We start from the raw sequence: 12,814 nt of genomic DNA, 5'->3' as shown, positions 1-12,814 counted from the left end.
TTTGCAGCACCTGGGGGATGTACCGCTCCCCCATGCCGTCCCGCAGCCGAAGGTTGCAGCAGCCCGCGACGTCCGCCGTGGAGTATCCTCTCTTCTTCCCGGCCGACCGTAGGGCGAAGAAGTGCCGAAGAAGCGTCACCGACGGCGCCACTCCCACGAACATCTCGCAGAAGTGCACAAACACCGCCAGCACAACGACGGAGTTGGGGCTCAGATGCACCAACTGCACACCGTAGGTGTCGAGAACTTGGAGGAAGAATGTTGAAAACGGCGGCACCAGTCCCGCCGCCACGAAGGACGTAAACAAGACGATGCGCCGGGGATGGTCGTCGCCGGTGGGAAGCTCACCGGCGTCACCTTCAGGGCCCCCTGCTGGCCCTCGGGGACCAGCAGCTTCCTGACCCTCTCTGCCGCCTCCTCGTTCCTCAAGCGAGACTCCGGTAGCACGCTGTCCGGAGTCCTGTCGCGGCGGCTTCCCCCGGCTCTCGGCATCTCGTCGGAGGGGGAGGTTGTCTGGGTGGAGGAGAGGGAAAGAGAGAAGTGCTCTGATCGCCTAAGGGATTCTAACGGCTTAGGAGAGCGAAGAAAACAAGAGTAGGATCGCAAGATGGCGTAAAGAGGGGGGCGGATCGATCCCCTCCCCCTTTTATACCTCAGAGAATTCAAACGTCTCCTGCCAACGGTGCACTCGGCGGGACGGTTTCCTCGATCGACGCAACCGCTAGGCGAATCTCCCACTGGTCGTGTGGTGTCAGCGGCTGCCAGGCGTATTTTCCTTGATCTGCACGGCAGCCGCGCGTGCCGCCCGTCCCGTTGTCATGCCCTTCGGGAGTTGTGTGGACGCGCGTCCATTCATCTCCCCGTTGGGCCGTACCAAAGGCCCGAATCTAAAGGGCCACCTGTTGAAAGCTTGCCACGTGGCGTCCACGCCAGCCCCGACCTCGTTCGCGACAAAGGGCCCATCCGTAGTTTCCGTGCCGTCGCCTGCCAATGGGCCTGGGGGCTACTGTCGGTGTATCAAGAGCCGGGGGTCCCTAAGTCCCAAGGCCAGGCCAGCCATCCGCCACACAGCGCCATCCCGCGAGGTCCCTCCTGTGGGGTGGGAAAAGTTCAAGTCCCAGGAGAAGGTACTCGGGGCCACAGTCACTGGTCCCCGAGCACCCCAGTTCCCCGATGATCCATGGAGTCTAAGTACTGGGAAGAAAGTGCTCGGGGAGGTGCCCAGTCACCCCCGAGCGCCCTAGTCCCCCGACGATCAGAAGAGCCAAGTTCCGAGAGAGAGTGCTCGGGACTGCGTGTGGCAGCTCCCGAGTGCTCGGTTCCCCGAGGATCCGCGTAAGAGTGCTCGGGAGAGAGTGCTCGGGGCTGCACATGGCAGCCCCCGAGCACTCAGTTCCCCGAAGGATAGAGCAAGAGTGCTCGGGAGAGAGTGCTCAGGGTTGCACGTGGCATCCCCCGAGCACTCGGTTCCCCGAAGGTTCGTGCAAGAGTGCTCGGGAGAGAGTGCTCGGGGAGGTGAACGGTACCCCCGAGCACCCGGTACCCCGAGGACAAGGATAGGTATTCTCGGGAGAGAGTGCTCGGGGAGGTGAACAGTACCCCCGAGCACTCGGTGCCCCGACGACCCAGAAAGACCTCCAAGGGACCCGCCGTTGAGGTGTCAATCAGTCAGAGGTCTGAGACCGCATTTAATGAGCGTGCGTGGCCTGACATCCCCAACTGCTCCCGCCGTGGTGTCAGTTCCTGCCATGTTTTGGTAGAGAGGCGTGAGGCTATTAATTACACGGGTCACGTCCCGTATCATCCGGCTTGTCTCGGGATAACATCGCAAGGATCAAGGCGTTCCGTCTGCCACCCTGCTGTGGCAGAGGAACAAGACAGGGCGGGCACACCGGGTTTGCTCTGCGGCTGCCCTGTGGGCCCTCTCCACGGCGCCCGTTGCCAAGGCGTTTATGGTGATAGGTGATCGGGTGTGCGACGTATTTTCTATCCCCCGGTCACTTCACCCAGAAGAAATGATGACACATTTCCCAGTCATGGTGTCTTGGAACTTGTGCCCCCTCCTTCCCGTTCGGGGCATGTCGCAGCCGGCGAGTGCTTAAAAGAGCCAGTAATACGGAAGAGAAGAGGATCCATCGATGGAGAATCCGAACAGGAATCGTAGCATCCCAGCATCCAACAGAGGACCAACCCGATCCAAAAACAATCCAAGGATCGAAGGGACAAGCACCCAAGCATCAAGAACTGAACCATAGACCAACACAAGGGACAGTTCCTGCCGAAGAACAAGGAGCCTCAAGCTCCTAGTTAGACAAATATTCTTGTAACCAGCAACATCCTTGAGGGACTTCCTCAGGACAGTTATTACATCCATACAGGAGTAGGGTATTACGCCCCCGTGCAGCCCGAACCTGTCTAAATTTCGATGCATTTACTTCTTTCTGCACTAGATCATCACCCCCACCACCGGCCATTGCATTTACTCTCATTCATTTCTCCGACAAACTTATTCAGGATCATCCCCCCGGCCGAATCTCTAAAAATGGGTCTCTCGGGATCCCTGCGACAGGAGTTAATCCTCCGACAGTATGTGTTCTTATCTTGGGCATAAAACATGCATCGGGACTACCGGGATGGTATTCTGGTTAATCATCATAGTCGTGGTTAAGCAAATGATCGTCCTGATGATTAATTGGAACACTATTTGGACAGTTCCTCACACCTTGGCCTCGGCGCCATCTCCCACCTTGCATGAGTCTAGAGAAATCCAGTGTCTCCCTCCGCAGACTCCAGCCGCTGGCCCAAAAATCCTCGCTACCTCCTTCTTCCATGTTTCTCTCGTGTTCTCGCTCCGTCTGCCTCCTTCTCGCCCCTCCACCTTCCCCAACCAAGATTCCTCGATGATCGGATCGGGCTTGGCACCAACGGTCCGTGTAGGAGGTGATCCAGCCGTCGGTGCCCCGCGTCCCTACCCTTCTCGAGCCACCGAATCAAGCCCCATGGCTTCCTCCATGCATCGGGTCTTCATGGTGTGGTGGCCACACGCATCGTGGCCTCTCGCCTTCACCTCTTCTCGTGTCGTGACCACCTGATTCCATGCTGCCACCATCAGATTCGAGCTACCACCACCAAGATTCGCCTCCCCGATGCCTATCGCCGCCCTTTATCGCCCGGATCTGCCTCCTCTGCCAGAATTGCACCCCACCAGATTAAAGCTACTGCCGCTCGAATCTGCGCCGACTAGAGCTGCTGTCACCATCGTCTCCTCCCCACAGCATCGCCTTCATCTCGCACTATCGCCACTACCACCCCGACATCGCCCCGAGCTGGATCCATGTCGACGAGGTGAGCACTGCCTCTTTAAGTCTCGATGGTCTCACCAACCGATCACCTTCTCCGAGGAAAACCTTCGAGTCCTCGATTACCCTCATACTAACACCTTCGTCATTTCCTCGAATGTGTCTGGATCAGAGGTGCGCCGTATAATTAATGGGGGGAGTTCAGTAGATCTTCTGTTCACGGAAGCCTTTGACCGAATGGGAATTCCTAGGAGCTGCTTGCAGCTAGATGGAACACCACTACAAGGTATCGGGCGAAATCCCATTGAAGCCCTTGGACGGATCTCACTCCCGGTATCCTTTGGTACGGTGGGAGGAGCGCTGATAGAGGAATTTCTGTGTGATGTGGTGGATGTGCCTTACCAGTATAATGCTATCTTCGAGAGAGGAACACTATCCAAATTTGACGCAGTAGTATACCATGGTTACTTGTGTATGAAGATACCTAGCCTGAAGGGTGTCATCTTTGTCTAGGGATGTCAGGTCACGACCCAAAGGATAAAGCATGACCATGCTCTAGATCAACGGAAGGTGCATATGTTATCTAGTGTAGATAGAAAGGAGCAAGGGAACACATTTTTGAGAGCCAAACCCGAAGGTACAATGTAGAAGTAGACATCTTCGAAATTGTATTATTTTCCTTGCAGGGAAGCCCCATTCTGGGGTGCAATGTTTTAATAAGGGAGCTTCCTTGTGTAATCACTAAATGAATGAAAATGAATTACCCAAAAAGAGTATCCAGCTTTACCTCACACACAAAGGGTAGTAGTCTAAGGACTCTCCTATGGCTGATGTCTAAGGACTTGCCGATTCGAAGGACCAGATGAGCCTAAGGGCCCCAGAGGGTTGATGCCTAATGGCTTGCCTGTAATGAAAGAGGGTAGTAGTCTATGGGGCTCCCCTATGGTTGGCGTCTAAGGACTCACCCATGTTACACAGAGGATCGTCGCCCACGTATGGGCTCAATACCTTAGAAAATCAGGTGAGCCTAATGGCCCGGAAGGGCTAGCGTCTAAGGACTCACCCATGTTAAACGGAGGGTTGTCGCCCATGTATGGGCTCGAACACCTTAGAAAATCAAGTGAGCCTAAGGGCCTTGAAGGATTGGCGTCTGAGGACTCTCCCATGTTAAATGGAGGGTCGTCTCCTATGTCTGGGCTCAACACCTTAGAAAATCGGGTGAGCCTAAGGGCCCCGAAGGGTTAGCATCTAAGGACTCACCCATATTAAATGGAGGATCATTGCTCATGTATGGACTTGACACCACAAAGAATTGGGTGTGCCTAAGGGCCCCAAAGGGCCGACGTCTAAGGACTCACCCATGTTAAACAGAGGATCATCGCCCAAAGCATGGGCTCGACACCCTAAAAGTCAAGCAAACCTGAGGGTCCCAGAGTACTAGCACCTAAGAATCCACTAATGGAAACGAAGAGTCTTGGCCCAAACACGGACTAGCCATTTAAAAAACCAGCAAATCTGAGGGCCGCGAAGGATAGACGCCTAAGGACTCACACGAGTTAACAAGGGGGTGCAGTCCAATGGTTCCCCCATCTGGGGCCATCGAAGGACCCATCGCTTGAAGGATCGTTCAGGCCTAGGGCCCTCAAAGGGTAGCTTCATAAAAGTCCCCAGGCAGCTGGGATCGGTGGAGCCACTTCACATAAAAAGAAAAAGAGAGAGAACCTGAACTAAGCAAAAAACAAAGGCCACGAAGGCTAGTGCCATGACGGCGGATGGCAAATGCCTAACCATGGCAGATGGGACCTTTGTAATCAAAAGCCTTGCTTTGAATGGAGTAGTTGAGTGGGACAGATCACGGAGAAAACTGCCAACACATTATTAGTTACAAGATTACAAAGGAGCTAGGAGATCTGCCGAAGATCCCAAAGGATCACTCGAAAACATCTCACTATATTTATGGCTTTGCGCCAGCTGGAAGGCAAAGCCATGCCTAGCATCAAAGGAAGCTTCGGGGCCCATTTCCTTGTTAGAATAACCCCCAAAGCGAAGGGACTCAGAGGATAAGTTGTGGATTCCGCCTTCCGAGAACACCCGATGTGTCCCGCCTTCATGCGCACCATACAACTTTGTGGATAGTTTTTGGCTTAACAACCTCACAGCGTACAAAGGCTATAACCAGGCCTCAGAGCTTCATGGCAAGATCATCTTGCAGAGTTGAGACAACACATGGTATGTGCTCTCTAAAGATAAATACTTCACAGACCTTCGCAAGGACTGCATCCACTTCCTCACCTGGTATGATTGTCACGGTGAGGCTAAGTACTACATGTGGCGATGGGATATCGTAGCGAATGATTGGACCATCGTCAAGAGTGTTTTTGAAATATTCCAGTGGGCACCGGACACTTGGTTTGTGCCAACCCTCAAGTAGTACACCTCGCAAGAGGGTGGTAGTAACTTGGTGTAGGTGTCACAAATAGCACTTTTGTATAGGTCATGCAAAGGGTATATTTTGGCGCCATTTAGTGATAGCCAGATAGGTAGTATTATCATGCGAAGGATATATTTTATTCTCATCGTGTGATGAACGTAAGGATATATTCTGGTTTAATGTATACCTTTTTTCTTCCGAATTACAGGTTAACTTTGTTGCTTTTGGGGGTTGACTTCGCCTCGCCGAAGTGGGGGGGGGGGGCTGGGAGAAGGGTATCACCCCATTGTCTAAAGATTCTAAGCTTCAGCTCCCCAAAGTTAGGACCAAAACAGCGAATGGCCCACTATTAGGGGAGTAGTACCATGTTAGCTCTTGCTCATTGACTTCAACCATATCAACCAACCCCAAAGGCAAAATAGCAAGGCTAACATGATGACAGATGTTTTCCCTATACTCTGCAGGGATTGGGCTGAATGGTGTACAACGAAGGACTGGAGGTCTGAGGATGTAAGTGATGATCCCGAAGGGAGCACATGACGAAGGGTACAACAAAGCCCGGATGACGAAGTGGTAGCGAAGCCCGAGTGATAGAGGGTACAATGAAGCCTTGAAGATGAAGGGATGCGACACAAGGACCTTTGATAAGAGAACGAAGGTCTACCCCAAGAGGAACCTACGGGTTAGTAAGAGTTTGGCGAGACGATGACCAGAGGGGATCTACTAGTAGCGCCGAAGGGAAACCCGATGCGGACCCCTTGGAATACGTGTTGGGTTCAATTAGGATAGGGCTCTACAAATGTACGTTGATAGTAATACCCTGTGGATAAGGGACACAAATGTAATAATAATTGTGGTAGTTGAGAAATTATAATCACTGTTACGAGTTTACTGTTTGTTGTGTTGCGTTCAAGATCCCAACATATAATAAATCCAAATTTTCAGCATTCGTGATCACAAAACCCTATTTAGAGGACGGGAATCTGAGGAGAGAATTATACTGAACATAACAGGGAACGGTCCAGTTATCATAGGAATAGGGAAAAGAAAGCGTGTGGCCCGACCATTTAGAAACACAAGTTTTCCACTTCAATTCAATTGTACTACTAGAAAATATAAATTGTTCGTCTGCCTAGAGAGTAGAGAGCTTGAAGCTTCTGGTCCATGACGAATTATTGGACTGGGGTCGGCATGGAACGTCAAGCTTTTCTGTTCGGACGCTTTGGGCAACCGACGTGTCCCGTCGCGCGGGAAGCAAGCGGATTTTGGGCAATCACGTTGGACCCCGCGACCCAGTTGTTTTGTTTGAGCACTGTCAAACGTGCGTGCTACTCTACTACTGCCAGTGACCTAGTGTGTGTGCGCGCGCGTGGAAACAATTACAAACCATTAAGCTAAAATGTTACTACCACATCTCGCTATAAAATGTTGTGATCAATTCCTCCTCGATCTGCTACTAATAATTAAGCTAGTGTGAGTTCAAGGAGTTGACATGATCAAATTAAATTCCCTATGAGCTAGACTAGGGCATTCTTAATGCATCCATGTTTAGATAATGGTATTAGATACCTTCTACATACATGTAGAATGATAACTTGATTGTTACTCGTTCGAAAAAAAACCCTTCAATTTTACTCTGTAGATACTTTTCATTCATATATTATACAAACCGGGAAAATTTGAGAAATACAACATGAGAACAAGCTTGAGTTGCCCGGTTATTCTCTAAAAAATGAACGTGCATCTTGGTTCCATGGTTTCTAATCTTGCTATGTTAATTTTTCATCAATTAGCAGTGTTTCCCTAAACTTTTTACATGTTTTTCCACTAAAATTTTCTACGAAACTAATTATATATTTTTTCCCCAAAATGGTCTTTTGTTGGATTGGACCTCTGGAGAAAACTTAGCAAACAAGTAGCTTCTCAGACAGGGAGTCCTCATTTTTGGTAAGGTTCTGCAAAAGGCGCCCTATTCAGTTGAATAAAGGGCCAACTATTGCAAAAGCAGCGAAAGTAGATACGGGTATAAATTAAAGCGGCACGCGTGTTCAAAGCCATTGGCAAGGAGAACCTCGCATGCATACGACTGAAAAATACGGCGCGGTATGATACAAACCCTGAAAACGAAAGAGCAGCAAGGCGATCACTATACCGGTAAAGTGATTTTCGCCGGAAGAATATATCGTCTGCTTGTGACACATCACAGATCCCTCAGCTTTCTGCAAAAACTAGCAATCAGGAACATAAGCGGTCATCGCTTTATGGATAATTTTGCTGGTAGAAATGGATCAGGATTGGAATCAGGATGAGCTTGCTTTTGCAAGCTAGGATGGAGTAATTAACGAGGCATGCGTTTCAGAGTGATCCAAGGAAGGAGATCCGGCGGAAAGCAATTTTCAAAGGTATATTTTTCTTTGTTGTGAACTGAGCATAGCTTAGTATAATTTTCAAATGTATATTTTTCCGTCATTAAAAAATATTTTTCTTTGTTACCACTGATTGCAGAGTTGGAATGTCGCAGTCCGTCGGGACACCTTTGCGTTGTTGGAGAGGTTTCTTTTCTTCTCTTCCCCACAAAGTTACTGTCAAAAAGAAAGTTGATGTTCTCTTCTTTTTGTTCTTGAGAACATCAGAAGTCTAAAATTAATGAGTAGGATATCAATAATATAGGCTTCCTTGCGGTTTAGCTTCAGAACAATTTTCAACGGATATTTCTGTAACGTTGCTTCTTAGACCATTGTGGTATACTGGTATGGAGAATGGACTATGGAGTCCCCTCCCACCTCCCTAGACAATCTCTAAAAAAGATTAGGAAAAATCTTATGTGCGACAAACAAGTAACTTCTAAAAATCTAATTCTTAAACAAACAATCTTCATGTCCTTTGTGTGACAAACAGGGTTCACCACTACAAGTTGCAGCTAGGTTAGGCGTGCGGCACCGCCCCCGATGGCACCATAGGACGTGAACAGGAGCGGAGGTATGATGCAAGCTGGGTTAGAGCTTTGCTGGGCACCAGGGTAGAGCCTAGGATGCGGAGAATGTCAAGCCCAGTGACAACAGCTCAACTTACTGATGTAGTATGTTCTTTGCTCTGAGTAGCACACAAGCATTCATTCATTCTTTGCTCTGAGCTTGAAAATTCTCCCTTCACAAAGGAAAATTTCCAATAGATAAAATTATTCAGTGATACGGGCTAGCTTCAAATCTTAGTCTTTGTTTGGAAGCAAAGGAAGGTGAATCCAGGGTAGGAAATCTCCAAGAGGGATTTAGAGTGCACTTCATTTTCCTGGGGCGATTCCCTCTCTTCCCTACCACTATTTGGGGTGGAAGAGATAAAATCCCTGGAACAAAAAGAAAGAACAAGCACTACGCTGAATTTCAATTGTGATTCTAGATTCTAATTAAGTAACATTACCACTAATTTTCAATAGTCTCTATTTGATTCCGTGAGCAAAAGGAGCAATCTTTCTATCAAATCACGCTGATATCGGACACACCTGCTGGCGCGCGCACCATCACCTCTAGCTCCAGAATCTCCGACGAGTCATCCTCCCCTTCCCCAGTAGCAATAGCCATTGCGGTTGGCGTGCCTCGGCTTGAGCCCTCGTCATCCGCCCCCAGCCCCGGTGTTGTCATGGAGCGGTCAAGCAGGAATGCTCACGTGTCCAGCGTCAGGAGCACGCACGCGGGGAGCGCCGTCCAGCTGGGCGCCGTGGCAGAGATGGGCTCTGAGAAGGAAGGGTCGGGGCCGGGGAAGCCGATGGTCTCCTGCACCATGTGGTGGAAGTTGGCCGGGTCGACGCTGATGTAGGTGGTTGGAGCGCGGCGGGATGGCTATGGCTTGTGCTTGCCGACGAGGCCGGCCTTGGACCGCTCCAAGGCTACCGGGTTAGGCCTGCTTGTCGGCGCAGGAGCGTCGTGGCCTCCAGAGAGGGGCTTGGACACTAAGGAGGTTGAGGACAAGGATGGGGTGGCTAAGTACGGGGCGGCGGTGGTGGGCAACATGGATGCCCAGAGCAATGAGGTGAGCGCCTCATTCTCGAAGGCGGCGACAGGGGTGAGCTAGGCGGAAGAGGAGTAGTAGTGGCTGGCAGCGGCGTGAGCAGTGTGGGTCGTTGTGGGCGCGAGGAGGAAGGAAGGCGGAGAAGGTTGCTTGCATCAGGGGCAATAGAGGCGGAGGCTGTTGAGCATCGGGGCTGAGAGAGAGACAGAGGTAGTCGAGACTCGACGGGGGAAGATTCCCGATCTGCCTAAGCATGGGATGTTTCTCCCATGGAAACGAAGGGGATCGAGCCGTGGAACCCAAGTTAGCCGGGTATCCAAACAGCAGGGTCATCTGGCTTGGGGGAGCTTGCCTAGGGGGCAGCGCCTTTGGGAAATGGCTGGGATCCTCAATGGAATTGGGTTTCTGAACAAATCCTTAGAGTGGGTGGTGCGCAGAATGAAAATACAATTGACGGATACATTTTTTTTTTTTACAACTGTGAAGTTCTTTTCACCTTATTTTGGGGAAGAGGGGGGGGGATTTCATAGGTAAATCAATCATGTCATTTCAAGTCGATCCAAATAAATATCTTATTTTCCCACAACACCAAACTCATGCACATGATTCGACCAGCTATCAAGCAGGACAACGGCCTATTTGTAACATTGTAATTTTAGGCTAAACAACATACAATATAATGCCCTGTTTGTTGGATTTCTATTGGTTTCTGTTTCTCAGAAACTAGACGTCTAAATAAACATGCTCCTGACTTTTGGCTATGGTTTTTAAAAAAGCAAAAGTAGTCTTTACTACTATAGAAACCACAGAAGCTAGAAACAGTCTTTTACTGGCTTCTATCAGAGCAGTAAGCTTCTGAAGAAGCAACCGCTTGTAGAACTCTAAATAAACCAGCCTAAGTTTAGGTGAGTGGGAGAATAAGAAATTTTCAGGCCATTGAGGAATAGTGTTTCCATTTTATTATCTATGGCAGGGCATGCAAGATTAGATTGACTAAGTGAGGTTATATGAAATTTTCGCATCACAAATAAAAGAATTCAGTAAATAATTTAATTTATATGTTGGCAATTCATTATAATGATTCCGAATAGATTCAATCCTTAGGTGGACTATACACAATCTCTAGATACAAATAACACAAGATCAATTTTGGTGTCATAAAACTAGGAAGCTAAATAAGTCGTGTTAATTTCCAATCGACCCTGACAAATATCTCAATTTTCCATGGCACCAAACAAAATTAATGCACACGATTCAACAAGCGATTGGACCGACCAGCCTATCAATCAGGGCACTGGGCCTGGCAGAAGGATGTTTGTCCAACTCACTCATTTAATCCGAAAGCTCAGCAATTTTGTGTAGCCCTGAAGCATCGATATGAGATGATTACAAAAAGTCTGGCGTCCATCCTAACCATACAATTTATTTTGAAAGTAATAAACCATACAAAATTTGCCAGCATGCCAGATGCATCCTCTTTCTGCACAGGTAAACCTTTCAGCGGCACTATATATATCATCCTCACCTTGCCTTCCCCTTCACTCTTTCACCCGTGAGCACAAGTACACCACAAACGACGAAGCCTTGTCGTTCAGAACAGCCATAGTTTGTGAGGCACTAGCACATACGCCATGGGAGTCTTGGACCACCTCTCCGACCTGTGCAGCATCACGGAGACGAAGGAGGCCCTCAAGCTCAGGAAGAAGCGCCCGCTGCAGGTGAGCTTTGTGAATAACACATATGTTCCATGGTGGTGTTTGTCGATCTTGTAAAGAGGTTTAGTTTGCAGCGGAAAATGAGTTTTCTGATGCGTGATTAGCCGGATTAATTGTCGGACCTGCAGACGGTGAACATCAAGGTGAAGATGGACTGCGAGGGGTGCGAGCGGCGGGTGAAGAACGCCGTCAAGTCGATGCGGGGCGTGACGAGCGTGGCGGTAAACCCGAAGCAGAGCAAGTGCACGGTGACGGGGTACGTGGAGCCGAGCAAGGTGCTGCAGCGGGTGAAGAGCACGGGGAAGGCGGCGGAGATGTGGCCCTACGTGCCTTACACGCTCACCACGTACCCCTACGTAGGCGGCGCCTACGACAAGAAGGCGCCGGCGGGGTTCGTCCGCAGCGCGCCGCAGGCCATGGCCGACCCCAGCGCGCCAGAGGTCCGGTACATGTCCATGTTCAGCGATGAAAACGTCAACGCGTGCACCGTCATGTGATGCGTTAGAGCCGCCGTCGTCGAGGCCAGCGACGTCCAAACTCCGACGACATATGTGTGGATCGATAGAGCTCAGACCTAGAAGAGAAAAAGGAAAGTTAAGCGTCCTTACAACTACCAAAGTGTTGTATATGTTAGGTTTTGTTGTGATTGTGATCTTAACATAGAGAACAGAGTAATAGCGGTTGATATAAAAACTATTCATTACTGTTTTATATGGTGAGTGGGGGGTATTTATAGATATATATTAACTACTCTCGTTGTCATTATACATTTGCTCCTTATCTACAGGAATATTTCTACTAATGACGGGAAATATTCTAAGGTATCTCAAAGGATATTATGGTCAGTGTCTACATACATTGCACTAAATAACAAAATCTTGACACGTATCTTAGGGGTCCCGCACCGGACCCTTCACCGAGACTACTAGTGATCTTCCTTGAGCCACCCCTCGTCGGTTTCGGCTAATGTGCGGTTCCCTCTTTAATCTAGACTTCGCTATGTTACCGAAGGGACTCACGTCGCCACCCTTCAGTTTCATAATTTGTACTGGATCCTTCGTCCTTCAGGTCTCATTGCACCTGTTTGACCTTGAGGCTTCGCTACACTCCTTGCCCTTCGGGCCTCATCGCATCCCCTCGGCGTCAAGGCTTCGCTACACTCTTTGCCCTTGGCTTTGTTGCACCCCTTCGGTCTTTTGGGCTTCGTCTCCGAGCTTTGCTCCTTAGGTTGCTGCGCTTTATCGAGCATAACTACTGTATAACATATAGGGAACTATCCCTAACTTGACGTCAGTATCTCTATTTTGGTTTTTAGGATTTGCCATTGTGCCCAAAGTCAACAAACGGTGACCACGTGGTACCAT

The 12,814-nt window shown here is 49.5% G+C and overlaps 1 protein-coding gene across 2 annotated transcripts; it reads left to right on the top strand.

Annotated features, from left to right (window-relative positions):
- Positions 1 to 11,260: 11,260 nt before the first annotated feature.
- Positions 11,261 to 12,215, top strand: LOC133901955 (heavy metal-associated isoprenylated plant protein 20-like). Of its 2 annotated transcripts, none has more exons than XM_062343514.1 (2): positions 11,261 to 11,453; positions 11,579 to 12,215. In XM_062343514.1, exons 1-2 carry the CDS (start codon positions 11,367 to 11,369, stop codon positions 11,945 to 11,947), a joined length of 456 nt encoding a protein of 151 aa, XP_062199498.1. In that variant the 5' UTR covers positions 11,261 to 11,366; the 3' UTR covers positions 11,948 to 12,215. The 2 variants fall into 2 exon arrangements, with proteins under 2 accessions (XP_062199498.1, XP_062199505.1); XM_062343521.1 differs by having other exon boundaries at positions 11,298 to 11,453; positions 11,555 to 12,215.
- The last annotated feature ends 599 nt before the right edge of the window (positions 12,216 to 12,814 follow it).

The sequence above is a fragment of the Phragmites australis genome, chromosome 2 (genome assembly GCF_958298935.1).
Source record: "Phragmites australis chromosome 2, lpPhrAust1.1, whole genome shotgun sequence".
Taxonomy (NCBI): domain Eukaryota; kingdom Viridiplantae; phylum Streptophyta; class Magnoliopsida; order Poales; family Poaceae; genus Phragmites; species Phragmites australis.
This window is presented reverse-complemented; position numbering and strand designations above follow the sequence as displayed.

What these genes read in the sequence shown, in the direction of transcription:
- LOC133901955 (XM_062343514.1), top strand. Translation starts at nt 11,367, where the DNA reads ATGGGAGTCTTGGACCACCTCTCCGACCTGTGCAGCATCACGGAGACG. An exon ending in GGAAGAAGCGCCCGCTGCAG is followed by an intron (nt 11,454 to 11,578) that starts GTGAGCTTTGTG and finishes TCGGACCTGCAG; the next exon opens with ACGGTGAACATCAAGGTGAA.